The following is a 27971-nucleotide window of genomic DNA, read 5'->3' on the forward strand; positions in this document are numbered from 1 at the left end:
CCGCCCCTCCCCGCTGTGCAGCCCCAGCGCCTTCACGGGACCGCGCCCGGCGGGGGCGGAGCCCGAAGCTCGCCACGTGACCCGCTCCGGAGCCGCTCGGCCGCGGCGTCCGAACGCCCGAGGGGGAGGGGGGACCACGTGACCTCCACCCGGAGGGGGGGCGGAGCCCGAAGCTCGCCACGTGACCCGCTCCGGAGCCGCTCGGCCGCGGCGCCCGAACGCCCGAGGCGGAGCGGGGTGACCACGTGACCGCCATCGGGGGGCGGGGGGCCCCGCCGTCCCGTCACGTGACCCGCTCCGGCGCCGCTCGGCCGCGGCGTCCGAACGCCCGAGGGGAGGGGGGACCACGTGACCGGCGCCCGGGGGGCGGGGCCCGCGCAAGGACCCTCCCCCTTCCTACCGCTGCGCTCCTTCATTCGGCGGGATTTAGTGAGCGTTCACTCTGCGCGGAGCGCTGGACCAAGCGCTTGGAATGGACAATTGGATACCCTATTTATTTTATTGATGAGGTGCACGTCGCCTTGATTCTATTTATTGCTCTTGTTTCGATGAGACGTTCTTCCCCTTTGATTCTATGGATTGCTGTTGTTTTGACGAGATGTTCATCCCCCCGATTCTATTTATTGCTACTGTTTTAATGAGATGTTCATCCCCTTGATTCTTTTCATTGCTGTTGTTCTGACGAGATGATCATCCCCTTGATTCTCCTTATTGCTGCTGTTTTGATGAGATCTTCATCCCCCTGATTCTATTTATTGCTACTGTTTTAAAGAGATTTTCATCCCCTCGATTCTATTTATTGCTGTTGTTTTAAAGAGATGTTCCTCCCCTCGATTCTATTCATTGCTACTGTTTTAATGAGATGTTCCTCCCCTCGATTCTGCTTATTGCTACTGTTTTAATGAGATGTACCTCCCCTCGATTCTATTTCTTGCTATTGTTTTAATAATAATAATGTTGGTATTTGTTAAGCGCTTACTATGTGCAGAGCACCGTTCTAAGCACTGGGGGAAGATACAGGGTCATCGGGTTGTCCCACGTGAGGCTCACAGTCTTCATCCCCATTTTACAGATGAGGCAACCGAGGCCCAGAGAAGCGAAGTGACTCGCCCACGGTCACACAGCTGACAGGTGGCAGAGCCGGGAATCGAACCCGTGACCTCTGACTCCGAAGCCCAGGCTCTTTCCACTGAGCCACGCTGCTTCTCATCCCCTTGATTCTATTTACTGCCGTTGTTTTAATGAGATGTTCATCCCCTTGATTCTATTTACTGCTGTTGTTTTTGTCCGTCCGTCTCCCCCGATTAGACTGTAAGCCCGTCAGTGGGCAGGGACTGTCTCTATCTGTTGCCGATTTGTCCATTCCAAGCGCTTAGTACAGTGCTCTGCACATAGTAAGCGCTCAATAAATACTATCGAATATACAATTGGGCAACAGAGAGAGACCAGCCCTGCTCCATGATGGGCTCACTAGTGATGATGGTGTCGTCTGTGAGGCGAATAGTAATACTGGTCACGATGGTATCTGTGAAGCGAATAGTCATAACGATCATGATGCTATCTGTAAAAAGAATAATCACTCATTCATTCAATGGTATTTATTGAGCGCTTACCATGTGCAGACCACTGGACTAGGCGCTTGGAATGGACAATTGGGCAACAGAGGGAGACCATCCCTGCCCCGTGACGGGCTCACTAGTGATGATGGTGTCTGTGAGGCGAATAGTCATAATGATCATGATGATATCTGTAAAAAGAATAATCACTCATTCATTCAATGGTATTTATTGAGCGCTTACCATGTGCAGAGCACTGGACTAGGCGCTTGGAATGGACAATTGGGCAACAGAGAGAGAACATCCCTGCCCATGACGGGCCCACAGTCTGAAAGGGGGAGACAGACGGCAGAACCAAACAAGACAACATTATCATGATAAATAGAAGGCTAGGGGCAGGAGCCTCATTCACAATAATAACGGTAACTCTGGCATTTATTCTTTTCTGTATTTTGATAACATATATTGTCGGTATTTGTTAAGCGCTTACTGTGTGCCGAGCACTGTTCTAAGCGCTGGGGTGGATGCAGAGTAATCAGCTTGTCCCTCATGGGGCTCCCCGTCTCCGTCCCCATTTTAGAGATGAGGTCACTGAGGGACCGAGAAGTCAAGTGACTTGCCGAAAGTCACACAGCTGACAGATGGCGGAGCCAGGATTAGAACCCATGACCTCTGACTCCCAAGCCCGGGTCCTTGCCACTGAGCCACGCTGCTTCTCTAATGCCTCCTTGTTTTCTTTTGTTGTCTGTCTCCCCCCTTCTAGACTGTGAGCCAGTTGTTGGGCGGGGACTGTCTCTATCGGTTGCCAGACTGTACCTCCCTAGCGCTTAGTACAGTGTCCGGCACACAGTAAGCACTCAAATACAATTGAATGAATGAGTGAACGGTATTGGTTAAGCACTTACCATGTACCAGGGACTGTACTAAACACGGGTGTGGATACAGTCTAATCCCAGCTCTGCCACTTGTCTGCCGTGTGACCTTGGGCAACTCACTTCACTTCTCCATGCCTCAGTTACCTCATCTATAAAAGGGGGATTGAGACTGTGAGCCCCACATGGGACAGGGCCTGTGTGCAACCTGATTTCCTTGTATCCACCCCAGCGCTCAGTAGAGTCAGGGAAAAGAGGGCTTAATCGGGTAAGCCTCTTGAAGGCGGGCCCTCTCAAAATCATCCCTGATTTTGCATTTTCCTGTGACTGGTTCAAAAACCAAGAAAATCTCGCAAATTAGCACCACGGTCACTACATGTTTAAGTTGGAAATGCATTTCATACTGAACTCGGATTTCTTGGTTCTTTTCCCCGAGTAAGAATCCGATTTACTCGGCCAGCCATGCGAAATATGCTTTCTGGCTTCTACAGCTGGGTCATCAACCAATCGATCATATTTATTGAGTGCTTACTGTGTGCAGAGCACTGTACTAAGCGCCTGTCTTTAAATACATCCAGTACAAATCCTTCAGATCCAGCACAAATCCTTCAGGTGCAGTCGGCCACAGACCTGTGAATGACAGCACGCCCTGCCTCTTCCACCTGCTTCACAAACCAAAATAAGCATCTTTGTAAATCCTTAATTCTTGCTTTTCGGCAAATGTGAACAACGCTGAGAACAGAACCAGGACAAAATTTGGGAGTTGATGCATTCTGACATTTCGAATTTAGAGTAAGTTCAGAGAGGCAATTTTTAGTAAAGAAATAAAGGATTATAAACGTATAGCTATTTCTAGGTTAAAAAAAATGAGTGCCAGAGCTACCCGAAATAACTGCCTAGAAATGGGCGACTTTATAAAACGGTATTATAAAAAGGCACAGTGTTGTAACCAAGAGGTTTTATTCCTTAACACGAAGCCTGCTTTTTGTAAAAACACGTTAACCGCGGAACGTAATTTACATCAGCCTTCAGGAGGCTAGGGTTCCGTGAACGAAGCGGACTTAAAATAAAAATGTGTCAGGAAACTAGCCCACTAGTGTGTACTGCCAAAAATACGTCCTGTAATAGGAACACTCGTTCATCCAGGGAGAAAAGCCAAGTGGCGAGGAAGGAGACCGGCTATAAAGAGAGTCTGAAGGGGTAGGGAAACGGAAGATCGACGGAGGGTTTTTCTCCAACGGTGCCCGGGAAAGGTTTAAACGAGGGGAAATCTGCTGCCTTTCCCAGGGCTCTTTAAAGAGCCCAGAGGATCATCAGCTGGGATCCTGGGGATCTGGGGGCTTCAAGCGCTAGCTGTAGAAAGGAGAAGGCTAAGTCTCCCCAGAAACGGGGCCCTTATTAAGTGTGACTAGCGCACACTTCTTGCTGCCATTACCCGCAGGAATCGACATCTTGAGAGAATCTCCAACTCCAGAGTGATTCCGTTGGTGGGCAGGAGCTGGCCCACAGCTGTCCATCTCTGGTCTACACGACTCTGGTTTTCAAGCTCTCCTTCTGAAATCTTGCTCCAAGTTTTAGAGAACAAAAAATGTCTTCACCAGCTCCATCCCGGGTAGGCCAGAGCTTCTGGACCTCACTACCCTGGGAGAGAGAGCACTGCCGCTCTGCTCTTGGACTTCTCCAAGAAGTGCTTCAACCCGCTTGAGCCCCCCTCCCCCCCCCCCCCCGTTTCGAGACTCTCACTTCTGTGCCGGTTTAAAAATTCTTTATCAATTTCTTTATCTTGACGGGAAATACCAAAGTCCACGATGACCCCACCCCCCTCGTCTCCACGGCTAATTTCCTGGCTTTTGATTTCACGTGGAAAGTCACAGAAAGGGTGACTGGGTTAAACGTTTGATGAAATCATGTCTTCCCACTGGAATACGTAAAACAACGGGATGAAAGGTCCGGGACGGTCTACAATGAAGGGTGGTTATTACTTTTGAGGTCCGGATCAACTTTCTTCTTGGCGCTCTGACCGGCAACTTTCCTGTGAAGAATAAACCAAGGGGGAATGACATCAGACGAAGCCTCAGCTACACGCCCGTTTCAAAAACCCCACAAATGAGATTTTCACGGGATCGCTTTCTACCCCCGGCTAGCTCGTTATTCCATTCCGCACCGTCACACCTTCGGATGGAGAACCATTCCCGTCTGGAAAGGCCTCCTGAGAGCGCCATGGGGGTAAAAGGGAGACGAAGCTCCGTCAGCCGTTTCTCCGGGGCACTAAAGCTGCAGTCGGAACTGCTCTGAGGAAAGACTCTGAGAAGCCGGGAATCTGAAGCGGTCAAAGGAAACGCAGGCGAAACTCCCAACGTCCTGGTCCTAAAACAACTCTGAAAGGGTCCCTCGGAAGCCCAGGCCTGCCTTAGACACTGGCAAGGGCCGCGGGAGCCAACGAATCTGTAAAATGTGGATTAAGCCTGGGAGCCCCATGGGGGACAGGGACCGTGTCCAACCTCGTTAGCTTGTATCTACCTCAGTGCTTAGTACAGTGCCTGGCACATTCATTCCATCGTATTTATTGAGCCCTTACTGCGTGCAGGGCACACAGGTGCACCAAGTTAAGCACTTAAAAAATACCATTAAAAAAGTCAGATGGACCTGGGTTCTCATACAGCTTCTGCCAGTTGTCTGCCGTGTGACCTCGGGCAAGTCACTTCACTTCCCTGTGCCTCAGTTACTTCATCTGTATAACGGGGATTAAGACTGTGACCCCCCTATGAGGGACAGGGACTGCGTCCAACCTGATTAGCTTGTACCTACCTTGGCGCTTAGTACGGTGCCTGGCACAGAGTAGGTGCTTAACATACACCATAAAAATAATTTTTTAAAAAGTGCTCCTCCCTGTTAACCTCCACCCGAACTTGGAACTTCAAAGACGGTGCTCAGGTGGAGGTTCCCGCTCTTCCTCACCGAAATTCCTCATCGGGCCCCAAATGGCGATGTTTGGAGCGGGCCCAAATCCCGGACCAAGCCCAGAGTACCAGAACCAGGGAGGATATAGAGGGAAGTCGGCTTCACGGAGTGCTTCGACCTGTGTCTGACTGGTTTCTTTACCCAAACGGGAGGATAGTTACAGTAACTCTAAATTATAGCAGCATTTGCTGACTGAGGATGGGACCCAGAGGTTTTGTTGTTGTTTTTTTAAATGGTACTTGTTAAAGTGCATATTATGTGCGAGGCTCTGCACTTAGGGTAGATACAAGCTAATCGGGTGGGACACTGTCTCTTTCCCACATGAGGCTCAATCCCCATTTGACAGAGGAGGGAACTGAGGCCCAGAGAGGCAAAGCGACTAGCCCAAGGTCACCCAGTAGACGAGAACCCAGGTCCTTCCGACTCCAACGTCTACGCTCTATCCACTGTGCCACGCTACTCGTCAAGAGTGGGAAGATGGAAGGCCGTTAGGGGAACATGCCTAATTCCCTTGGGAATGTGCCCAAGTGAGACGGTTTTCAAAGAACTAAAGAGCACTTATTCCACAGTGCCATCGAAAGCTATACCTGCTGTCCGGCCCCGAGCTCAAACCACAGACCCTGAAGGGCGTATTGCGCTTCCGCGGTTTAAAAAAGCAAAACTGCCGGAAACAAAGTAGCAACTACTTTCCGTGACCTACTCACTGCTGTTCCTTGGCCTTTTCCAAGAAATACTCCGGCATTGTACTAATGCTCTTCCTTTCCAATGGTTTCTTGATCAACTTCCGCTTTTGCTTGCTGAGAGGCAATGTAAAGGGTGAAAGGCGTTAGTTACTGAAGACGGTGGCCACCGTCACGATCCACTGCAGGAAAAAAGCAGTCTCTCGTCATTCATGCATTCATTCAGTAGTATTTATTGAGCGCTTACTATGTGCCGAGCACTGTACTAAGCGCTTGGAATGTACAGATCTCCTCCACACCACCAACGGGGGGCTGGTTTCAACTTCCCGTGGTGTCCACTCTGATTCATCTGTTCATTCACTGCAGCGTATTTATTGAGCGCAAGCACTGTCCTAAGTGCTCGGGAGAGTACCACAGAACAACAGACAGGCTCCCTGCCCATAATGAGTTTACAGAGCGGAGGTTTGGCGGTTTCTCCCCTCAGGAAGAGTCAAGGGTTTCATGGAAAAAACTCCCAGCCACCGGCCTTACTCACTCGATCCCACCCCTCCCTCTTACTTATTCTCTTTTCCCACCACTCCCCACGCTTCTTTCCTCGCGAGCCAATTTAAACACTGTGCCTCACTCTCGTCCCTCCCGCCTGGACACATCTGACAAACCGCTGCTCTCCCCGTCCTCAGAGCCGCCCTTCTGAAACCACGCTCCTCCGGGAGGCCTTCCTGGATCTACTTCTCATCTCGCCACAGTAGGTCCTTCAGCCACCTAAGCACTTAAGTTTGTATCTTTTTTGCTCTATTTCCTCTTTTCCGTAACACTCTGTTTTAACGCTTGCCTCCCCGGCTAGGAAGCTGCTTAGAGGTTTACTCATCTTACCTACTAATTTCCCCCGTTTTCAGTAGGCACAAGTTAATACTGTTGATTGCTTAGAATCCGTTTTTTATTACAGGACCAAGTCCAGGAATAAAAACGAGGAGAATAAGGACGTAAAGATCATTTCTCTTCTGACACTACGAGAGGATCGATTCGGCTACTCTCCGCTGAATGTCACTGTCGCGCCTCCTACAGGAAAGGGAAACTCAAAAGGGGCGAGGGGAAAGAGACATACCTCTGCAGTTTTTGGAAATGTTTGATGTATTCTGGTACAGGACATCCTGCCTGTTGAATCACATTAGCGACACTGGATCAAAAAAAAATAAATAAATTCAAATCAAAGCCAAACACCGATCGGCCTCTTGCCAAATTACTGGCAGGATCATCGACGACTGCAACAAGCACTGATAACTGGCATCCTTCTTCCTCCTGTGAAGCACAGCTCTAGTTTGGATGAAGCTAAAGTCCTTTCTTCCATTTAAAACCGAGATACACCCAATTCTGCTGGACCTCTTTCCCCCCCCCCGTGTACGAACTGACTGCGGCGTGTTCTGGCTTCAGAAATCGATCTTTTCCCTTCCAGAGCAAGGGAACATTTTGAGGCTGACGTGGCTACTGCGACCTTTCCTTTTCAACCCTCCTGCCGAATCTGGGCCTGAGCTCATGGGAAGGGGAGGCAGGTGGAGGAGGAGGAAGATTGTGACCTCCTTCTTCTCCCCTCACCACACAGCCACCCACCACTGTGACTTCCCACCCTCCCTCTTGCTGCAGCAGATCCGGATGGACTGATGGGGGTCCTAAGCTCACCGTTCCTCCCTCTCGCCACCGTCCCATTATAATAATAATAATGACGGTATCTGTTAAGCGCTTACTATGTGTCAGGCACTGTTCTAAGCGCTGGGGTAGACGCAAGGTAATCAGGTTGCCCCACGTGGGGCTCACAGTCTTAATTCCCCCTTTTACAGATGAGGTAACTGAGGCCCAGAGAAATGACTCGCCCAAAGTCACACGGCCGACAAGTGGCGGTGCCGGGATGAGAACCCACGATCTCTGACTCCCAAGCCCCTGCTCTTTCCACTAAGCCACGCTGCCCAAGGGCAGAAGACGGGCTGGGGAGAGCCGCCCCGCCCAACTCTGTGGCAGTCTGGACCCAGGACGGCCGGGCCTGTTTCCCTCAGGAACGAAAACAGGCACGTACTCTGACTGCCACGGTTTGCCGTTGCTCTTGTTGAACCGCATCTGTTGAATTGATGCTCCTGTTCTCTCCCTGGGTTATCTCCCCATCCTCCCTTCCTCCACCTCCTCTACGATGAGTGCCCCGGCAGGGCATATGGTAAGCATTTTTTTTAACTGCTGGAGTGAAGGCGAGTTAGAAAACGGAAATTTCTAAGGGTTAACGATCTCCATTCTACGCATTCCTCCACCCCAGAGAAAAAATAAAAGCAAACCAGAAACGGGGCATTATCTTAACTGTACCTTCGTAATAAAGGCTTGTCATCTTCGGTGAAGAACGTAACGGCTTTTCCCTTATGTCCCGCTCTTCCAGTCCGGCCTGTGTTAAATAGCCAAAAGTTGCATGGGGGTGAGGGAAGGGGAGAGAGAGGAAAAAATACCACAAAATCAAAGGTCAGATTTCACTAATCTGAACCTCCTGAAGATGGTAATAACGGTACTGGTTAAGCGCTTACTATGTGCCAAGCGCTGTTCTAAGCACTCAGGAAGATATAAGTTAATCAGGTCGGATACAGTCCTGTCCCCCATGGGACTCGCACTCTTATCCCCATTTTACAGATGAGGTGACTGAGGCACAGAAGTGAAGTGACTTCCCCAAGGGCCCGCAGCAGACACGTGGCAGAATCAGGATTAGAACCGAGGTCCTTCTGCATCCCAGACCCGTGCTCTACCCCCTAAACCACGCCCCTCAACTGGGGACATCATAATTATCGGCGCACATAATAATAACAGTAACAAAGATAACTGTAGCATTTGTTGGGCGCGTACCGCGTTCTAAGCACTAGGGTAAATACAATCGGGTTGGACACAGCCCCCGTCCCTCAGTCACAGGTGGAGAATGAAGCGTTCGGATAGAGCGGCGTAGAGAAAGGGAAACCTTTTAACTCCCGGTGACTCACCTATCCTGTGGATATATTCCACGGCGCTAGTCGGAAAGTCGTAGTTGATTACCAAGTTCACGCCTTTAAAATCAATCCCTCGGGCTAACAGGGCAGTGCAGATGAGAACCCAGATTTTTCCAGCTCTGAAACTCTGGACAGTGTTATCTCTCTGGTCACGAGAAAAATACACCAATTCTAATAGGGTTAGGAGAATTCCATCCTCAGTGTCCCAGTGGCACTCAGCCCGTAGCATCCGCTTTTCCAACGGAATTAAAGATAAGCCCATAAAAGGTTTTAGAAAGCTCCAAGTCAGCAATATGATCGACCTCCTACCTGCTGCTGCGTCCTTTCGGCGTGAATAACATCCACGTTAATGCCTTCGTAGATGAGCTCGTGAAAGAGCTCCTTTGCCCGTTCGATGGACTGGACGAAAACAAGCACAGGCGGGCTGAAACCCTGAAGCCAAGAGGGGGGAGAAGCCACAACTTAGGAGCAATAATCAGTTTCTGTTCGGAAAGGGCAGAACCGCCTCTCGGGGTGGTCTTTAAAAGGAAGGATGGGCACTCGTCAGAAAAGGTTCATTCCTTCATTCAGTAGTATTTATTGAGCTCTTACTATGTGCAGAGCACTGTACTAAGCGCTTGGAAGGTAGGCAACAGATAGAGACAGTCCCTGCCCTTTGACGGGTTTACGGTCTAATCGGGGGAGACAGGCAGACGAGAACAATGGCAATAGAGTCAAGGGGAGGAACATCTCATAAAAACAATGGCAAATAAATAGAATCAGGGTGACGTACATCTCATTAAACAAAAGAAATAGGGTGATGAAGATATATACAGTTGAGCGGGCGAGTACAGTGCCGAGGGGGTGGGACGGGGGGGGGGGGAGGAGGAGAGGGAAAGGGGGGAGAAGAGGGTTGAAGACCCAAGCTGCCACGCTCCCCACCCTCAAAGCCCTATTATCGGTAGTAATAATAATAATGATAATTATGGCATTTAAGTGCTTACTATGTGCCAGGCCCTCTACTAAGCGCTGGAGTAGATACAAGGAGATCAGGTTGGACACCGTCCCTGTCCCACGTGGGGCTCACGGTCTCAACCCCCATTTTACAGATGAGGTCACTGAAGCACAGAGGAGTCAAGTGACTTGTCCAAGGTGACAGAGCAGACGAGTGGCGGAGCCGGGACTAGAACCCAGGACGTCCTGACTCCCAGGCCCGGGCTCTATCCACGCCGCCATGCTGCTTCATCTCCTCCAAGAGGCCTTCCTTCGCTAAACCCTCGTTTTCCCTACTCCCTCTCCCTTCCGCGGCACCTGGGCGCTTGCATCTGTAGCCTTTAAGCACCTGACCCGCAGCCCATCCTTAGTCCACAGCGCTCACGCACAAACCCGTAGTTTATTTTAATCTCCGTCTCCCCCTCCAGACCGTAAGCTCCTTGTGGGCGGGGACTGGGTCACTAACTCTGTTGTACTCTCCCAAGAGCTTCGCACAGCACAGTGCTCTGCGTAGAGTAAGCACTCAATAGACACGACCGATTTAAAAATGACCTCGGAGTCTTCCGGCTCTGGAATTCTCAAAGGTTCTAAACCCAACACAGAATGCGACTCTGAGAGCTCACTGCGGGCACTGTTAACTGGCGGACTGTACAAGCGCTTAGTACAGTGTTCTGCACGCAGTAGGGGCTCAATAAATCCGACCGAAATCGACGAATGATACTGAAGCCAGCCGCTCTTTCCTAGGGCTCCCGAGGAGCTGGAGGAGCAATATTTTGAGAGATGAGCTGAAAGGATGAACTAAAAATAGGCAGCAACCCCAACAAGAACACTCTTCTTTAAGCATGTTTTCACGAGAGCACGATCAATTGTAACGACGGGGTCGCTTGAAACCCTGCCGAGTTTTCTCCGGTACAGGCGCACCCTAGGTTACAGAATAATTATGGTTTCTAAGTGCTTCCTACGTGCCAGGCACTGTACTAAGCGTTGGGGTGGAAACAAGCAAATTGAGTCCAACGGAGTCGCTGTCCCACCTGGGGCTCCCAATCTTAACCAAACCATTTTACAGACGAGGTACCTGAGGCGCGGAGAAGTTAGGCGACTTGCTCAGGGTCACCCGGCAGACAGGTGGCAGTCGGGATTAGAAGCCGGGTCCCTTCCGACTCCCAGGCCCGTGTTCTATCCACCAGTGCACGCCGCTAATGCCTTGAAAATGGGGATGTATTGCGAGCAACCGTATCGCGGGCAATTACTTAAATGTAATTTGCTAGGTCCCGTTCCAGAATCGGGCCTGACGGGGCAACCGAGTCCTACAGGAAGTTAAAAATCACACTGGAGGTCGCTCCTCGCTGTTCCTTCCCCACTAATATCCCTAGGGACCTTTTTGATCCCCGTGAATCCCAAACAAGCCTCCGCCCATCTCCCCAGACCTCCTCCCATGGTCCAATATTCTAGTATTTTCTTCCTCCCGCCGGTAAGCCGGGAGTCCCGTGGCTCCCAGCTGGAACCATGCACTTCCACCCAATGTTGGGGGGGGGGAATGGGACATTCAGGTTGAACCCCTCTGGCCAGATATTTGGCCTCGCCGCTTGCCCAAATGGCAACGGGGCAGAATCATTTTAGCTCGGCCACGTTCCCCCTTGCCCGCTCCCTCTTTCGAAGTGTTTCAAAATCCCCTAACTCTCAGTACGAGGGACTACTGAAATACGGTCCTCTCCCAAGCACCTAGTACAGTGCTCTGCACAGAGTAAGCGCTTAATAAATACAGTCGAATGAGTTTAGCGGCGGCTTTCCCATCACTGCACCGGCCGATCAGGATGGCTTCTCTTTCGGAGGGCTACAACAGAGGGACGGAAGTCGGCCACTTCCTCCCCTGCATCCATAACATAATTCCCGACTCCCTACGAGCTCGACCGTGAGCTCGTTGTGGGCATGGAATCTGTTTATTGTTATACTGGACTCCCCAAGCGCTCAGTACAGTGCTCTGCACACAGTAAGCGCTCCATAAATACGACTGAACGAACTGAGCGCTTACTCGAGTCGAGTAACGAGGAGGAAAATACACAGGCGGTGGGGAATGGAACAAGGAGCGGGCTTGACTCGGACGGCCAGCCAGAGGGAGCCCAAGAAATACCTTTTTAACGAGGTCCCTCATGGCCAGTAGTTTCCCCGTTTCGGACCCGACGAAGAGAAGTTCTTGTTCTACCGTCTCTGCGGCGGAGTTCCTGAAATCCAAAACACAAAAAAATTTTTTTTTTTTTAGTCGCTCCGCAGTTAGGGGCCTGCGATTGTTGGCATGCTTGCGACGCTTTGCAAATAGTTTGGAGTGGCTTCTTTCTTGAAGATCCTTTGGTCTGTGGCCACTGGTGGAATGGTCCCGCTGAGCTATGAAAGGAAGTGGTAGTCACAGCCATCGATCATTTTTGTCTTGCCGTGGGGAGCTGCCAAAGAGACAGGGATGCCTGGGGGAACTGACTATGGAAATGCAGCGTGGTCTAGTGGAAAGCGCGGAGACCTGGGAGTCAGAGGAGCTGGGTTCTAATCCCAGCTCCACCACTCGCCTGCTGCGCGACCTTGGGGAAGTCTGTCCCCGACCCCCGTAATACTGGGCAGGCAATTACTCACCCCTCTTTCAAAGCCTTACTGAAGGCACATCTCCTCCAAGAGGCCTTCCCTGACTAAGCCCTCTTTTCCTTTTCTTCCACACCGCCCTGACTTGCTCCCTTTCTTCATTCCTCCTCCTGGCCCAACAGCACTCATGTCCATATCTGTCATTTATTTATTTATATCAATGCCCGTCTTCCCCTCTAGACCGTAAGGTAGTTATGGGTAGGGAATGTGTCTGTTTACGGTTACACTCTACTCTCCTAAGCACTCAGTACAGTGTTCTGCACACAGTAACCACTCAATAAATACGACTGACTGACTAAACTTCTTTCTGTCTCAGTTTCCTCATCTGAAAAATGGGATAAAATCCCCGCTCTCCCTCCTGTCCTTAGCCTGTGCACCCATGTGGGACAGGGGCCATTCCTGACCCGATGATCTTATTTTTCCCCTAGTGCTTAGCACAGAATAAATGCTTAACAAAGACCACAATTATCATTAACGGCTTCGGTTCGGGAACAACTTTTTTTTATCCAAGCATTAGAAGGGAATTTCACTATGTAGCGACACGAAGAGTGTGGACGAGGGAAAGACAGAATTGGGGTTCGGGCCATCCCGTGAGACCAGAAAAGCTTGAAAGTGGTAAGCTCGGGATAAGGTAGGGAGCGATTTGAAGGAAACCATTTCCCCTAGAAGTTGTACAGGCGTTAACATCAGTGAGTTATAGAAGGGCTCAAATGAAATGCTTGTAGCAGAAAAAAAAATGGGGATTAAAACTGTGAGCCCTTTGTGGGGAAAGAGACTGGGTTCCACCTGATTAGCTCCAGCCATTTAGTACATTCATTCATTTGTGCAATCGTATTTATTGAACGCTTACTGTGTGTGCAGGGCACTGTACTGAGCTCTTGGAAAGTACAATTCGGCAACAAATAGAGATAATCCCTACCCAACGACAGGCTCACAGTCTGGAAGGAGAGACAGACAGACAACAAAACAAAACAAGTAGGCACCAATAGCATCAATATAAATAAACAGAAGTACAGTGCCTGGCACATAATCAATCATTGGTATTTTTTGAGTGCTTACCACGTATGAGCACTGTACTAAGCACCTGGGAGAGTACGACACAAGAGGATTAGGAGAGACGTTCCCTGCCCGGAACGAGTTTACTGCCTGGGGTGGAGGAGAAACGGAGCTCAAGGACTGAGTCATAAATACGTTCTTAGTTCAGGCCCTTCGGTCCTTCGGACAAAGCTACCTTCCTTAGTAAACACAGCAGCAGTTGAGATCCCCCCCAGGGTCACTGCCGGTTCCTAGCCCCGTCGGCCCCATCTATCAACCAATCGCACACCATTTCAAACGACGAGAGAGAAAAGGAGAGATCTCGGGGAGGCCCCCCAGCAGGACCTACCTGGCTCCAATGGACACCGAAATGATGTTGTCGAGATTGAGTTTACACCACTGCTCCACGTCGTGTGCAAAGGTTGCGCTGAACATGGCCCTTCTGACCTTGGGAGATGTACACGCCAGGAAGACGGAAGCCAGCTGGTCCCTGAAGCCGGACTTCCCGTCTTCAAACAATTTGTCCGACTCGTCGACCACCAGCCATTCGACTCTAGAAAGTGAAAGCACGGGCTTTACGGGCCGCGGACGACCGATCGTTCGCTCGTCCGCGTCCCCGTGGCTGACGGAACACCCTGGGTGAGGTAGCGATACCCACCTTTCCTGATCCTTTCTCCCTTCCGCGTCGTCTGTCCACTTGGATGCTAATGATGCCTGTCTACTCGTTTTGTTTCGTCGTCTGTCTCCCCCTTTTAGACCGTGAGCCCGTTTTCGGGTACGGATTCTCTCTGTTGCCGACGTGTACTTTCCGAGCGCTTAGTACAGTGCTCTGCACACAGTAAGCGCTCGATAAATACAATTGAATGATTAGGTTTGAAACGCCAGCGCATAATAACGCCGGTGAGCTCAATCATTAGAACAGTTGAAGCCTGTGCTGCACAGCGTGAAGCCGTGGTCCTTTATATCTTACTCCGAAAAGAACCTGGGCGGGGGGAAATCAGAATCCGGCAATTTTCTTTTTTAAATGGAATCTGTTAAGGGCTTACTATGCCCCAGGCACTGTTCTAAGCGCTGGGGTAGGTACAAGCTAATCAGGTTGGACACTGTCCATCTCCCACACGGGGCTCACAGTCTTCATCCCCATTTTGCAGAGGAGGGAACCGAGGCCCTGAGAAGTGAAATGACTCGCCCAAGGCCATACAGAAGACAGGCGGGGAAGTCCTTAAAATAACGACGACAGCTGTTAAGCGCTATGTGCCAAGCACTGTTCTAAGCACTGGGGTAGAAACATGGTAATCAGGTTGTCCCACGTTGGCCTCACAGTCTTAATCCCCGTTTTACAGATGAGGTAACTGAGGCCCAGAAGTTAAGTGACTTGCCCAAAGTCACGCGGTTGCTAAGCCGAGGAGCCGGGATTAGAACCCACGGACTCTGACTCCCAAGCCCGTGTTCTTTCCACTATGCCACACTGCTTCTCTACTGTTATTATGAGTGATAACTGTGCCATTTACTCAGCATTTACTATGTGCTAAGCACTGGGGTAGATCAGGTCGGACACAGGCCTTATGACTTCCGAGCCCATGCTCTACCCTCTGGACAATTATTTATTTACTGCTTTTATTTATTGCTATTGTTCTCGTCTGTCCGTCTCCCCCGATTAGACCGAAAGCCCGTCAGAGGGCAGGGACTGTCTCTGTTACCGATTTGCACATTCCAAGCGCTTAGTACAGTGCTCCGCACCTAGGAAGCGCTCAATAAATACTACTGAATGAAGGAATGAATGACAAAGCTGCTTCTCTATTAGCAGTGCTGTCCTGCATCAGCCGGGAGCGTTTCTGGCACCGCGCTTGACGCCAAACACGACTCGTGCACCGACCCCAACCGTCACGGGGCAGGGATTGTCTCTAACTGTTGCTGAATTGTCCATTCCAAGCGCTTAGTACAGTGCTCTGCACATAGGAAGCGCTCAATAAACACTACTGAATGAACACAATCAGCGAAGTAAAACCAGATAATGAACTTCCAGCCGGGCTCGGAGCGACCCGATAGGCTTTGCCCTCGCTTTGATGCGTCGGCGGAAGACAGACCATCTTCACTTCTCTACCCTGCTCCTTCGCCCACCAGGGAAACCTCCTGACCGGACGTTCTCTCCATACCTCGTTAAGTCTATACCGGGAGGCTCTTGATTCAATAAATAAATCAGTCGATTCGGTGTGGTCACCAGAATGTCTGTTGGAAAAACAAAGAGAACCACCTGTAAGACACGAGTCTTCCTCCAAGAGTCAGCCTTGGCGGTTCGCTTTGGCTTCACCATTCTGGGAAGAATTAGTAATAATAATTGCGGGGATTTATTGAGTGTTTACCAGGTGCCAGGTACTGTATTAAGCGCCGGGATAGGTTCGGGCAAATCGGGTTGGACACAGTCCTTGGCTCACAGGGCGCTCGCTGTCTTAATCCCCATTTTACAGATGATGTGATTGAGACAGACAAGTGTGGTGACTTGCCCTAGGTCACACAGCAGACGAGTGGTGGAGCCGGGATTTGAACCCAGGTCCTTCTGACTCCCAGGCCCGTGAGCTATCCACTAGCCGTCGCTGCTTCTCAATAATAATAATAATAGTCATAGTAATTATAATATTGGTATTTGTTAAGTGCTCGCTACGTGCCGAGCGCTGGGGTAGACGTGAGATTATCAGGTTGGACGCAGTCCCTGTTCCACATAGGGCTCACAGTCTTAATCCCCATTTTACAGACGAGGAAACCAAGGCACAGAGAGGTCAAGTGACTCGTTCAAGATCGCAAAACAGACGAGTGGTGGAGCTGGGATTAGAATCCGGGACCTCTGACTTCCAGGCCTGCGCTCGACCCACCAGGCCGTGCTGCTTCTCAAGACTTATAGTTCAATCCCCGTCCAAACTGGTTCAATCATGGCAGAATCCCGGCTCGGCCACTTGTCCGCTGTGTGACTTGGGCAGGCTGCTTAGGTTTTCCGTGCCTGTTACCTCAACCGTAAAATAGGGATTAAGACTGTGAGCCCCACGTGGGACAACCTGATTACCTTGTACCCCAGCGCTTAGAACAGTGCTTGGCACATAGTAAGCGCTTAACAATTACCATCATTATTATTATTATTATTATTAAGGCAAACACCTCCTCACGAGCCTCCTCACAGAAGACTTCCTGCCTCCTTCTAGTAGCGACAACTACTTAATGGCATTTGGCTAGTTTTTATTTGACGTGGCAAACGGAACTCGTTTTGGTTGCGGGACTACAATGGCACCTGCCCAATAACTGAGAGTTCCCGACTCCTCATCCGGCGACAGACAGGCTGCAAGGATTCATCTCTTACCAAATTTCTTGGATGACTTAGGCCCAAACTTTTTGGCTGCCTCGGCGGCCTTATGTATCATATGTATTCTGAATCCGGTGCCTTCGGAGATTTTTACCAGCTCCCGGTGAATCTGAAACAGACGAGGAGAGCACAGCTCCAGCCGGCTGCCCCCAAAGACTCAGGGAGGAAATCAGAGCCCCGTCTACTCGAACGGAACAAATAAATCCACCACACACCCCCAGACTCCAGAAGGTAATCCCCAACGGACCCTGTCCGTACAAAGCTGCTCCACAATTTGAAAATATCAGAATTCCACTCTGTCTCATTTTTTTTTTTTTTTAGCACAACTGCTGAAGATTGAAGTTCTAAAAGGCAACACTCCCCAAGTCATAGGTCGGGTTCCCTCTGCGCAGCAGCACTGAAATGGAATCTTTACCGGACGCTGAACTTACTTTGCACCCGTTTGGAATATATCGGTGGAGAGGGCGAAATAGAAGGGGAAATTTCCTTTCTATCTTAAGCTGTGGCACGCGCAACCTCACGGCAACTGAACAGCCTGAGCCCACCATGGGGGAGGCCTTACATCCCAGTTTCATTAATAAGAATAATAATAAAATAATAATCGAGGTACTTGTTAAGCGCTTAGTATGCGTTAAGCACTGCTTGAAGTGCCGGGAAAGATACAGGAAAACCAGTTCGGTTCCCACACGGGGCTCCCAATCTAAGTAGGGAGAACAGGTACGAGGTAGCCGAGGCACAGAGAAGTGACGTGACGTGCCCACGGTCACACATCAGGCACGTGGCGGAGCCGGGATCAGAACCCGAGGCCGGGCTTTTTCCACTAGGCGTTTGTTAGTTAGTAGTACTGTTAGGTGTCAGACCCCTGTGTTAAGCACTGGGACGGAATACAAGGATGGGAATTAATCATTCATCCATTTAATCATATTTATTGAGCGAGTACTGTGCGCAGAGCACTGTACTAAGCTCTTAGGAAAGCACAATGCAATAATAAACAGTGACATTCCAAGCACCGGGCTAACATCTGAGGTAGATGCAAAATCATCCGATCGCTCCTGGCCTCGGACGACCATTTTGCTACCTTGCTGTGAGGCGCGGGGGTTTAGGCCAAAGTGCCGCACTTCGAGTGAGCACTCTAGGCCTCGTGAGCCCCACGGAGTGGCCACAGAGCCATCCGGGACTAGCAAACAGCAGCTTGACCCCATCGGGGATCGCCCGGACAGAGAAGATCCCGAGACGCCAAACTTATTCCCTTGGAGCTTTCCGCGCAACTGGAACATGCCAAGGCAAGCTTTTGCCGAAAGCCCGCTCTACGCAAGCTACGAAACCTACCTGGCTGGCGAGTTCTCGGGTCGGCGAGATGATCAGAGCTCTGAAGCCTTTATTCGTGGGCTGCTTCAGCTGCATTAAGATGGGAATACTAAAAGCCAAGGTCTTTCCTGATCCCGTAGGAGCAGAAGCCAGGAGCTCACGACCCTGAGGGAAGACACAGGGTATGATCCACAACGGGGAAATCTTCTAATTATTCCTTAGAACCTGTTCTGCAGACAGCCTAAAAAATTCCAACACAAACTTTCCCTCCCCCTTCCAACTACTCAAGGCCAAAACGAAATGATACGCAAATTCCCCTCTAGACCGTAAGCTCGTTGTGGGCAGGGAATGAGTCTACCAACTCTCTTATTCTGCGCTCTCTCAAGTGCTTAGGACAGTGCTCTGCGCACAGTAAAAGAGCTCAATAAATACGATCGATTGATTGAAATCTCTACAACTCTTCTTCCTGCTCTTTAACAATACCGCTAACTGGGGCATCTGTTAAGCTCTCGCTATGCGCCGGGCACCGTACTAAGCGTTGGGGTGGATACAAGCAAATCAGGTTGGACACAGTCCCTGTCCCACATCGGGCGCGATAGTCTCCATCCCCATTTTACAGATGAGGTAACTGAGGCCCAGAGAAGTGACGCGACTCGCCCAAGGTCACAGGGCCGACAAGAGGCAGACCCAGGACCAGAACCCAGGTCCTTCTGATTCCCGGGCCCCCGCTCTGTCCACCAGGCCACACTGCTTCCCTTCCACCTTCTTAGCTGATTTAAAGCCAAGTGGAGAAGGAAAACTCTACTCTCACAAGTGGCTCGTTAAAAACGATAATGCTTTGAGTCCCTCACGACCGGGTTAAGTCCAAAGGTAGAGCCCCCCGCCGATAAAATCAATCCCAACGAGTCACTCCTAAGGGAGGAGAGCAGACGTAAATGAAATCCACAGACCATCCACGCCTTAAGTCGTCGGTTTTTACCGACGCTTCCGCCAAGCTGGAGCAAACCGGGAAGAGCGAGGCCTGATTTGCATTTCCTTTCCACTCACTGCCCACCTTCTTTCCGATGGAGCAGTAGAAGCAGCATGGCACAGTGGATAGAGCCCGGGCCCGGGGAGTCACCAGCTCAAGGATTCGAATCCCGGCTCCGCCGCCTGTCTGCTGTGGGATCTTGGGCGAGTCGCTTCACTTCTCTGGGCCTCAGGGACCTCATCTGCCAAAAGGGGATTGAGACCGTGAGCCCCCTGTGGGGCAGGGATCGCGTCCAACTGGATTTGCTTGTATACACTCCAGCGCTTAGTACAGCGCCTGGCACACAGTTAGCGCTTCAATACCGCAATTATTTTTACGGCAATAATAATATAAGTGCGGTATCATGTCTCCCCACTCCTCAGGAACCTCCAGTCGTCATTCATCCACCTCTGCGTCGATCCGAAACTCCTACCGTTGACTTTAAAGCACTCGATCAGCTCGCCCCATCCTCACCTCGCTGCTCTCCTCCTCCAACCCAGCCCGCACACTCCGCGTTCCCCTAGCGCCAGCTTCCTCGCTGTGCCCCGATCTCGTCTGTCTCGCCGTCGACCCCTTTCCCACGTCCTCCCCTTGGCCTGGACCTCCCTCCCCCTCCACAGACACTAGGCCACCAGTCTCTCTCCATCTCCCAAGCATTACTCGGGTCACATCTCCTCCAAGAGACCTTCCCCGATGAAGCCGTCTTCTTCCCCGGCTCCCTCTCCCTTTTGCGGCCTCTGTGCACTTTGGACATTTGCTAGTCGCCCCGCCCCCAACTCCACGGCACTTAGGTACCTATCTTTAAATGACACATTATAAATTACTCATCTGTCTCCCCCTCTAGACCTCGAGCTCATTACGGGAAGAGAACGCGTCTGCTAATTCTGTTGTACTGTACTCTCCCGCGAGCCTGGAAGCAGCAGGGCCGAGGGTTCTAATCCCGGCTCCGCCGCTTGTCTGCTGCGTGACCCTGGGCAAGTCACTTCACTTCTCTGAGCCTCAGTTGCCTCCATCTGCAAAATGGGGATTAAGACTGTGAGCCCCACGTGGGACAGTGACTGTGTACAACCTGACTAGTTTGTATCTACCCCAGGGCTTAGAACAGCGTCTATCACAAAGTAACCGCATAACAAAATACCACTGTTATTACTGGAGTGCTCTGCGCATAGTAAGAGCGCAATAAATATGATTGCTTGCTTGCTTGTGACTATGTGCCAAGCACTGTATAAAGCACTGGGCTAGAAACTAAGATAAGCTCGCTGCGGGCAAGGAATGTGTCTGTTATACTGTACTCGCCCAAGCGCTTAGTACAATGCTCTGCACAAGGCAGGCGCTCAATAAGTACAACTGATTGATAATCAGGTTGGAGACGGCCTCCGTTCCACATGGGGCTCACGGTCTAAGAAGGAGGGAGAACAGGTTCCGAAATCCCCATCTTACAGGGGGAGGAAACCGAGGCACAGAGAGTTTATAGATGACTTGCCCGAGGTCATCCAGAAGGCAAATAGCAGAGACAGGATTAGAACCCAGGTTCTCTGACTCCCAGACCCCTGCTCATTCCACTGAGCCATGTTCAGTCTGCCCCAGTTCAGCTGGTTCTAATGGACACAATCAATCACATTTACTGAGGGTTTACTGTGCGCAGAGCACTGTACTAAGTACCTTTGTTATGGAATTTGTTAAACGCTTACCTCGTGTCAAATACTGTTCTAAGCACTAGGATATACGTTCAAGCTCATTTGGTCAGACACAGTCCCCGTCCCCTATAGGGCCCACAGTCTAAATAGGAGGGAAAACGGATACGGAATCCCATTTTACAACTGAAGGCACCGAGGCGCAGGGAAATGAAGTGACTTGCCCAGGGTCACTCTGCAAGCAACTGACAGAGTTGGGATTAGAACCCAGGTCCTTCTGACTCCCAGGCCCGGGCTCGCTCCACTAAACCACTCTGCTTCTCAAGAGCCTGGGAGAGTACGGTGTTACAAACCCGGTAGGAATAAAAGACGAATCTTGAGATTCAGCCCAAATCCTCCGGTCCGGACTCCGACTTACATGAAGCATGATGGGAATAGCTTGCATCTGAATGGGGGTGGGGCTCTCGAAGCCGGCGGCCACGATGTTCTGAAGCAGTCGCTGATTTATCTTATATTCCTGATCAAGTTGATCGAATGCAGAGATTGGCTCGGGAAGATCCGTTCCTTGGATGTGAATTTTGTGTTTGCTTCTCAAACGATTTACCTGAAAAGAACAGAGAGGCTTTCTCTGGTCAGCGGCCCCTAGCAGGTTGGGTTAAAAAATCTGTAACATGATTATTGGGAAGCAGGAATTAATTTATATTAATTGTGAACCCAGGGGGGAACGAGGACTGCGCCTTCTACATTTACCGTCACTGCCGGAATCTGTCGAGCGCCCGGCGGAGACAGAGCGCTCGACTCGGTTTAGGACCAAACAGTGACAGTATTCACTCAGTCGTATTTATTTGGCGCTTCCCGTGTGCAGAGCACTGTACTAAGCGCTTGGGAGAGTACACCACAACAATAAACGGACATAATCCTTGCCCATGACGAGTTTTCAGTCTAGAGCAGAAGACGCGCTCTGCCCTCGGAGAGTTTGCAAACCAATGGAGGAGAAAGGCAGACACGGATAATACAAATAATGGGAACTCTATGGACAGCACAAATGTAACAACACAAGTAAACAAAAAATGAGCGGAATAAATACACCGACGTCGCCGAAAACGCTCGGGATGGTGGAAAGGATCAGGGAGATGGGGGGATTAGCTGGGAATGCCTTCTTGGGCGGGGAGATTTGGCGAGATTTAAAGGGGGAAGGACGTGGTTTGGCAGGTTTGAGACGGGAAGGAAGTTCCAATCAGGGCGAAAAGTCACGTTCAAGCGGCCGGCACACTGCTTTGTGCATAGTTGGTGTTGGATAAATATCACTGATTTTCATATTGCTTGTAGCGCGCATTATCTCATTTTTATTTTCGTGGCCTTCACAGTGAGGGAGGTAGGAGCTAGGATAGTCTCTCTAAATTACAAATGAGGAAATTGGACCCAGAGGTGGAGGGGCCCCAGAGAAGCCTGGAGGGGGAAGACAGAGTCAGGTGATCTAGAGTCTTGAAGCCAATAATTAGGACATTCATTTTATGCAAGAAATGGGCAGTTATTGGCAGGGGTATTTAAGAAGGGGATAATGGTACACGCGCGACAGAACGACTCATTGGAGAAGCTTCAGGTGGAGACACCAGCAAGGAGGCTGTTTCAGGCACCCAGTTTTGGGGTTTTCTCATGGCATTTGTTAAGCGCTTACTATGTGCCAGGCACTATTCTAAGCGCCGGGGTAGATACAAGGTAAGGGGGTTGGACACAGTCCACGTCCCACATGGGGCTCTTGGTCTTAATCCCCATTTAACAAATGATGGAACTGAGGCAGAGAGAAGTGGAGTGACTTTCCCGTGGTCACACAGCAGACAAGCGGTAGAGAAGGGATTAGAAAACTCGTCCTTCTGACTCCCAGGCCCATGTGCTATCCATTAGGCCGCAGTAGTTCTCAGGCTGATATGGGAAGAATCCACATCGAGGTAATAGATTTTACCACCCGTCTCCCTCTTAATATAAAGAGGGATTAGTTCAGTGCCCTGCACCAAGTCTAAGCTCGTTGTGAGGAGGGAATGTGTCTGTTTACTGTTGTACTGTACTCTCCCAAGTGCTTAATACAGTGTTCTGCACACAGTAGGCACTCCATAAATACAACTGAATGAATACGCTTTGAATGCTCCTTCAGCCAGTGAAGGAATCGGAAGAACTTCGGATCAGAGAGGAAAAAAGAGAATTTCTTGGAGGAGAAAAGGGGAGTCAACAATGCCTAAGTCCGCTGCGAGATGAAGAATCAAGAGGCGTGGTTGAGTCTATTAGAGTCTGTCCAAGTTATTACAAATCTCGGTGAGCGCCGGATGAAATCCTGATGTCCGGGGGTGTTGAGAAGAGTTGGGAGTCGGGCAATCGTATTTATTGATCGCTTACTGTGTGCAGAGCACTGTACTAAGCGCATAGGAGACCACGCCAGAAGCAAAGGAAACAATCCCTGCCCTCAGGGGCCTGGCAACATGATGGAGGAGGGAGACTTAGAAGGGAGAAGGGGATGGGGATGGCGGAATGAAATGAGTGAATAAAAGAACACACACATGACTATATGTGATATATCTATACCCCTGGGCTGAGGAAGGAGGTGATTACATTTGGGCTAAGGGACGGCTGTCGGGTTCACGCGACTCGGAGTGTTGGGACTTGACTGGAGATTCGTTGAATGAAGGATTTTAGGAGGGCCTGAAGATGGGGAGAGAGTTGTGGTGGGACGGATCGGAGGAGAGAGAGAATTCTGAGAAAGAATTCTGGCACGGAAAATGGGGTGAGGGGTGGGAAAGTCTGGAAAGAGTGGGCTTGGAACGTGTTGCCCAACACTGTTGTTTTGGATTCTCCCAAGCTCTGCTGCATTCTCTGCCCAGCTCATACTACATTTGTCCCCACTCATTAGTAATAGCTTTCTTGGACGCCCGCTGGATTCAGTGCACTACACTAGACACTTGGAGAAGGTGCACAGAAGCAAGGGACACCATCCCTACCCAGGGGCAGCTTACGTTCTAAACCCTCCATCTGCATCAGAGAAGCAGCATGGCGTACTGGCTAGAGCAAGGGCCTGGGAGTCAGAAGGTCATGGATTCTAATCCCGCCTCTGCCGCTTGTCTGCCGTGTGGCCGTGAGGTTACTTCACGTCTCTGGGTCTCAGTTCCCTCACCCGTAAAAGGGAGATTGAGACTGTGAGCCCCACGTGGGACAGGGACTGGGTCCAGCCCGATTTGCTTGTACCCATCCCAGCGCTTAGTACGGTGCCTAGCACAGAGTAAGCGCCTAACAAATACCGTAATCGTTACCATTAAAAAAGCAGTTAATCGACAAGCCAGGTGAACGCAACAATAAGAGCCAAAGGATCCGGCCTAACCTTTTCCTTTCTGAGCCGTTCCAGTTTTTCAGCCGTCGGTTTGTTCTCTTCCTTCTCTTGATTTTTTGTACGGTTTGCTTCCAGGGAGGACATCCAGAGTATTGAGTTGCCATCTTCCGCAGAGCCCAACAAAGCGTTTCCTACGATTTACCAGAAAAGCGAGGGAAGAAAAGTGAAGTCTTCCTGTGTTTAGCTTTCTTCGCAGTTTACAAATCACACCGACCCCAAGCGAAACATCTCCCTTCCCTTCAGTCTATCGCAACGAAACACGCCCTCTTCAAAAACGACCCCTTCCCCACCTGAGGCCCCCTGAATCTTCCTCTTCTTTGCGTTCCTCTTTCCCTTCCTTTGGTTTGCGGTGCCGGGAGTTTCTCCGCCACCCGTCCCCTCATCCTGCGGCTCGTCTCCTCCGGTTTCGGGGACGCCGTCCCCCGAGGCCCCAGGCTCTTTCGGAGCGGGTTTCTTGGCTCCGAAGAAGTCCAGCCGCTCCGACAGTTCTGGAGACTCAAAGTCACTTTTCCTTTTTCCCACCTGGGAACAGAGCGATTTGAAATGAATGGAGTTGCCCCAACGTTTTGAGGAGCAGCGTTGCCTAGTGTTTGGAGCACGGGCCTGGCCGTCAGAAGAACCTGGGTTCCCATCCCAATCCTGCCGCTTGTCTGCTGCTTGACCTTGGATAAGTCACTTCTCTGGGCCTCGGTTACCTCATCCGTAAAATGGGGATTAAGACAGGGAGCCCCATGTGGGCCAGGGACTGTTACCAACCTGCTGCTCCTGCCTCTACCCGAGCGCTTAGTACGGGGCCTGGCACACAGCAAGCGTTTAACAAATACCGTAAATAAAGTGTTTAGTACAGTGCTTCGCACGCAGGGTATGCTCACTGTGAGCAGGGAATGTGTCTGTTTACTGTTGTACTGTACTCTCTCAAGTGCTTAGTACAGTGCTCTGCACAGTTAGCACTCAATAAATACAATTGAATGAATGCGCTTAGTACAGTGCTCGACACACAGTAAGCGCTCCCTAAACATGACTGAGTGAATGTGCTTAGTATAGTGCTCTGCACACAACATAAGCTTGTTGTGGGCAGGGAATGTGTCTGCTTCCTGTTGCAGTGTACTCTCCCAAGCGCTTAGTACAGTGCTCTGCACCCAGTAAGCGCTCCACAAATACAATTGACCGTACTTAGTAATAACAGTAATAATAATTCTGGTATTTCTTAAGCGCTTACTATGTGCCAGGCACTGTACTAAGGGCTGAGGTGGCTCCAAGCAAATCGGGTTGGACACGGTCCCTGTTCCCACATGGAGCTGCCGGTCTTAACCCCCATTTTACAGATGAGGTCACTGAGGCCAAGCGAATGGCTTCCCCAAGACCACCCGAGCACTGAAGTGGCAGAGTCGGGATTCGAACCCACGACCCCGTGACTCCCGGGCCCGTGCTCCGGACCCTAGGTCAGGCTGCCCTGCCCGGAGTAAGCGCTCCACAAACGGTTGAGCGCTTAGTACGGCGCCTGGCACATAGTAAGCGCTTCCCCCGTTTAGCCTGGGAGCCCGTGGGTGGGCAGGGATTGGCTCTGCTGCCGAAATGAACGTTCAAAGCATTTAGTACAGTGCTCTGCACATAGTCAGCGCTCAATAAAGAGGGCTGGAGGGGCAAGCACCACCCTTACGTAGGACTGAAGGCCCGAGGGAGCGACTGGGGGCTCAATCAGGCCCGGCGATTGACAGCTGGGTGACTGTGGGCAAGTCCCTTCACTTCTCTGGGCCTCAGTTCCCTCATCTGTAAAATGGGGATGGAGACTGTGAGCCCCACGGGAGAAGCGGCGTGGCTCAGTGGAAAGAGCCCGGGCTCGGGAGTCAGAGGTCGTGGGTTCGAATTCCGGCTCTGTCACTTGGCAGCCGGGTGACTGAGGGCAAGTCACTTCACTTCTCTGGGCCTCAGTTCCCTCATCTGTAAAATGGGGATTAACTGTGAGCCTCACGTGGGACAACCTGATGACCCTGTATCTCCCCCAGCGCTTAGAACAGTGCTCTGCACAGAGTAAGCGCTTAACAAATACCAACATTATTATTATTATTCTAATCACGGCTCCGCTGCTTGTCAGCTGGGTGACCGTGGGCAAGTCCCTTCACTTCTCTGGGCCTCAGTTCCCTCATCTGCAAAATGGGGATGAGGCCTGTGAGCCCCACGTGGGACAACCTCATTACCCTGTATCTTTCCCAGTGCTCAGAGCAGTGCTCAGCACATAGTAAGCGCTTAACAAATACCAACATTATTATTATTAAATGGGGGATTGAGACTGTGAGCCCCACGTGGGACAGGGACTGTGTCCAACCCGATTTGCTTGTACCCGCCCCAGCGCTTAGTACGGTGCCTGGTACATGGTAAGCGCTCAACAAATACCATAATCATTACTATTAAAAACGCAGATAATCCCCAAGCCTGGTGAACGCAACAATTATTCCAATCCCGGCTCTGCTGCGTGTCAGCTGGGTGACTGGGGGCAAGTCCCTTCACTTCTCTGGGCCTCAGTGACCTCATCCGTAAAATGGGGATGGAGACTGTGAGCCCCACGTGAGAAGCGGCGTGGCTCAGTGGAAAGAGCCCGGGCTCGGGAGTCAGAGGTCGTGGGTTCAAATCCCGGCTCCGCCACTTGTCAGCTGGGTGGCTGTGGGCGAGTCCCTTCACGTCTCTGGGCCTCAGTGACCTCATCTGCAAAATGGGGGTGAAGACTGTGAGCCCCACGTGGGACGACCTCATTTCCCTGTATCTTCCCCAGCGCTTAGAACAGTGCTCTGCACATAGTAAGCCCTTAACAGATCCCAACATTATTCTCACTCTAACCCCGGCTCCGCCGCTTGTGAGCTGGGTGACTTTGGGCCGGTCCCTCCACTTCTCTGGGCCTCAGTTCCCTCATCTGTCAAATGGGGATGAGGACTGGGAGCCCCACGTGGGACGAGCTGATGACCCTGTGTCTCCCCCGGCGCTGAGAACAGTGCTCTGCGCATTGTAAGCGCTTCACAAATACCAGCATCATTATTATTCCTTCACTTCTCTGGGCCTCAGGTCCCTCATCTGTCAAATGGGGAGGAGGACTGGGCGCCCCACGTGGGACCACCTGATGACCCTGGATCGCCCCCAGCGCTTAGAACAGGGCTTGGCACACCGGAAGCGCTTAAGACATACCACCGCCATTACCTGGAAACGCTTCGCGTCGCCGGAGAAGCGGCGCACGTCGAACTTGGCCCCCGCGCCCAGCCTGAGGAAGAGGTCGTGGGCGTCCATCTTGTCCCGGCAGCCTCCGCGCGGGGCCGCCCAGGCCCGGCCCCTATTTCCCGGCAGCCTCCGCGCGGGGGCCGCCCAGGCCAGGCCGCTATTTCCCGGCAGCCTCCGCGAGCGGGGCGGCCGAGCCAGACGCGGCACTTCCGGTGGGCGGGGCCCGTCGCTAGGGGACGCGCTGGTTGCTAGGGGCCGGCGGGACCCGCGCCCGCCAGGGCCGCTAGGGGGCGCCCCGTCCTCGCTTCTGCCCCGAGATGATACTAATGATGTTGGTATTTGTGAAGCGCTTACTATGTACAGAGCACTGTTC

The 27971-nt window shown here is 51.2% G+C and overlaps 1 protein-coding gene across 2 annotated transcripts; it reads right to left on the reverse strand.

Annotated features, from left to right (window-relative positions):
* Positions 1–3371: 3371 nt before the first annotated feature.
* On the reverse strand, positions 3372–27699 carry DDX52 (DExD-box helicase 52). 2 transcript variants are annotated; one of them, XM_029082402.2, is made up of 15 exons: positions 27581–27699; positions 24682–24913; positions 24383–24522; positions 21434–21619; positions 18394–18537; positions 17062–17173; positions 15869–15941; positions 14062–14265; positions 12181–12271; positions 9387–9509; positions 9072–9222; positions 8416–8491; positions 7175–7246; positions 6094–6186; positions 3372–4460 (listed from the first exon to the last, which is right to left on the reverse strand). In XM_029082402.2, the coding sequence occupies exons 1-15, from the start codon at positions 27665–27667 to the stop codon at positions 4388–4390; spliced, it is 1857 nt and encodes a 618-aa protein (XP_028938235.1). In that variant the 5' UTR covers positions 27668–27699; the 3' UTR covers positions 3372–4387. The 2 variants fall into 2 exon arrangements, with proteins under 2 accessions (XP_028938235.1, XP_028938236.1); XM_029082403.2 differs by having other exon boundaries at positions 4378–4460; positions 6090–6186.
* Positions 27700–27971: the final 272 nt, after the last annotated feature.

This window comes from Ornithorhynchus anatinus, chromosome 17 (genome assembly GCF_004115215.2).
Source record: "Ornithorhynchus anatinus isolate Pmale09 chromosome 17, mOrnAna1.pri.v4, whole genome shotgun sequence".
NCBI classification, from domain to species: domain Eukaryota; kingdom Metazoa; phylum Chordata; class Mammalia; order Monotremata; family Ornithorhynchidae; genus Ornithorhynchus; species Ornithorhynchus anatinus.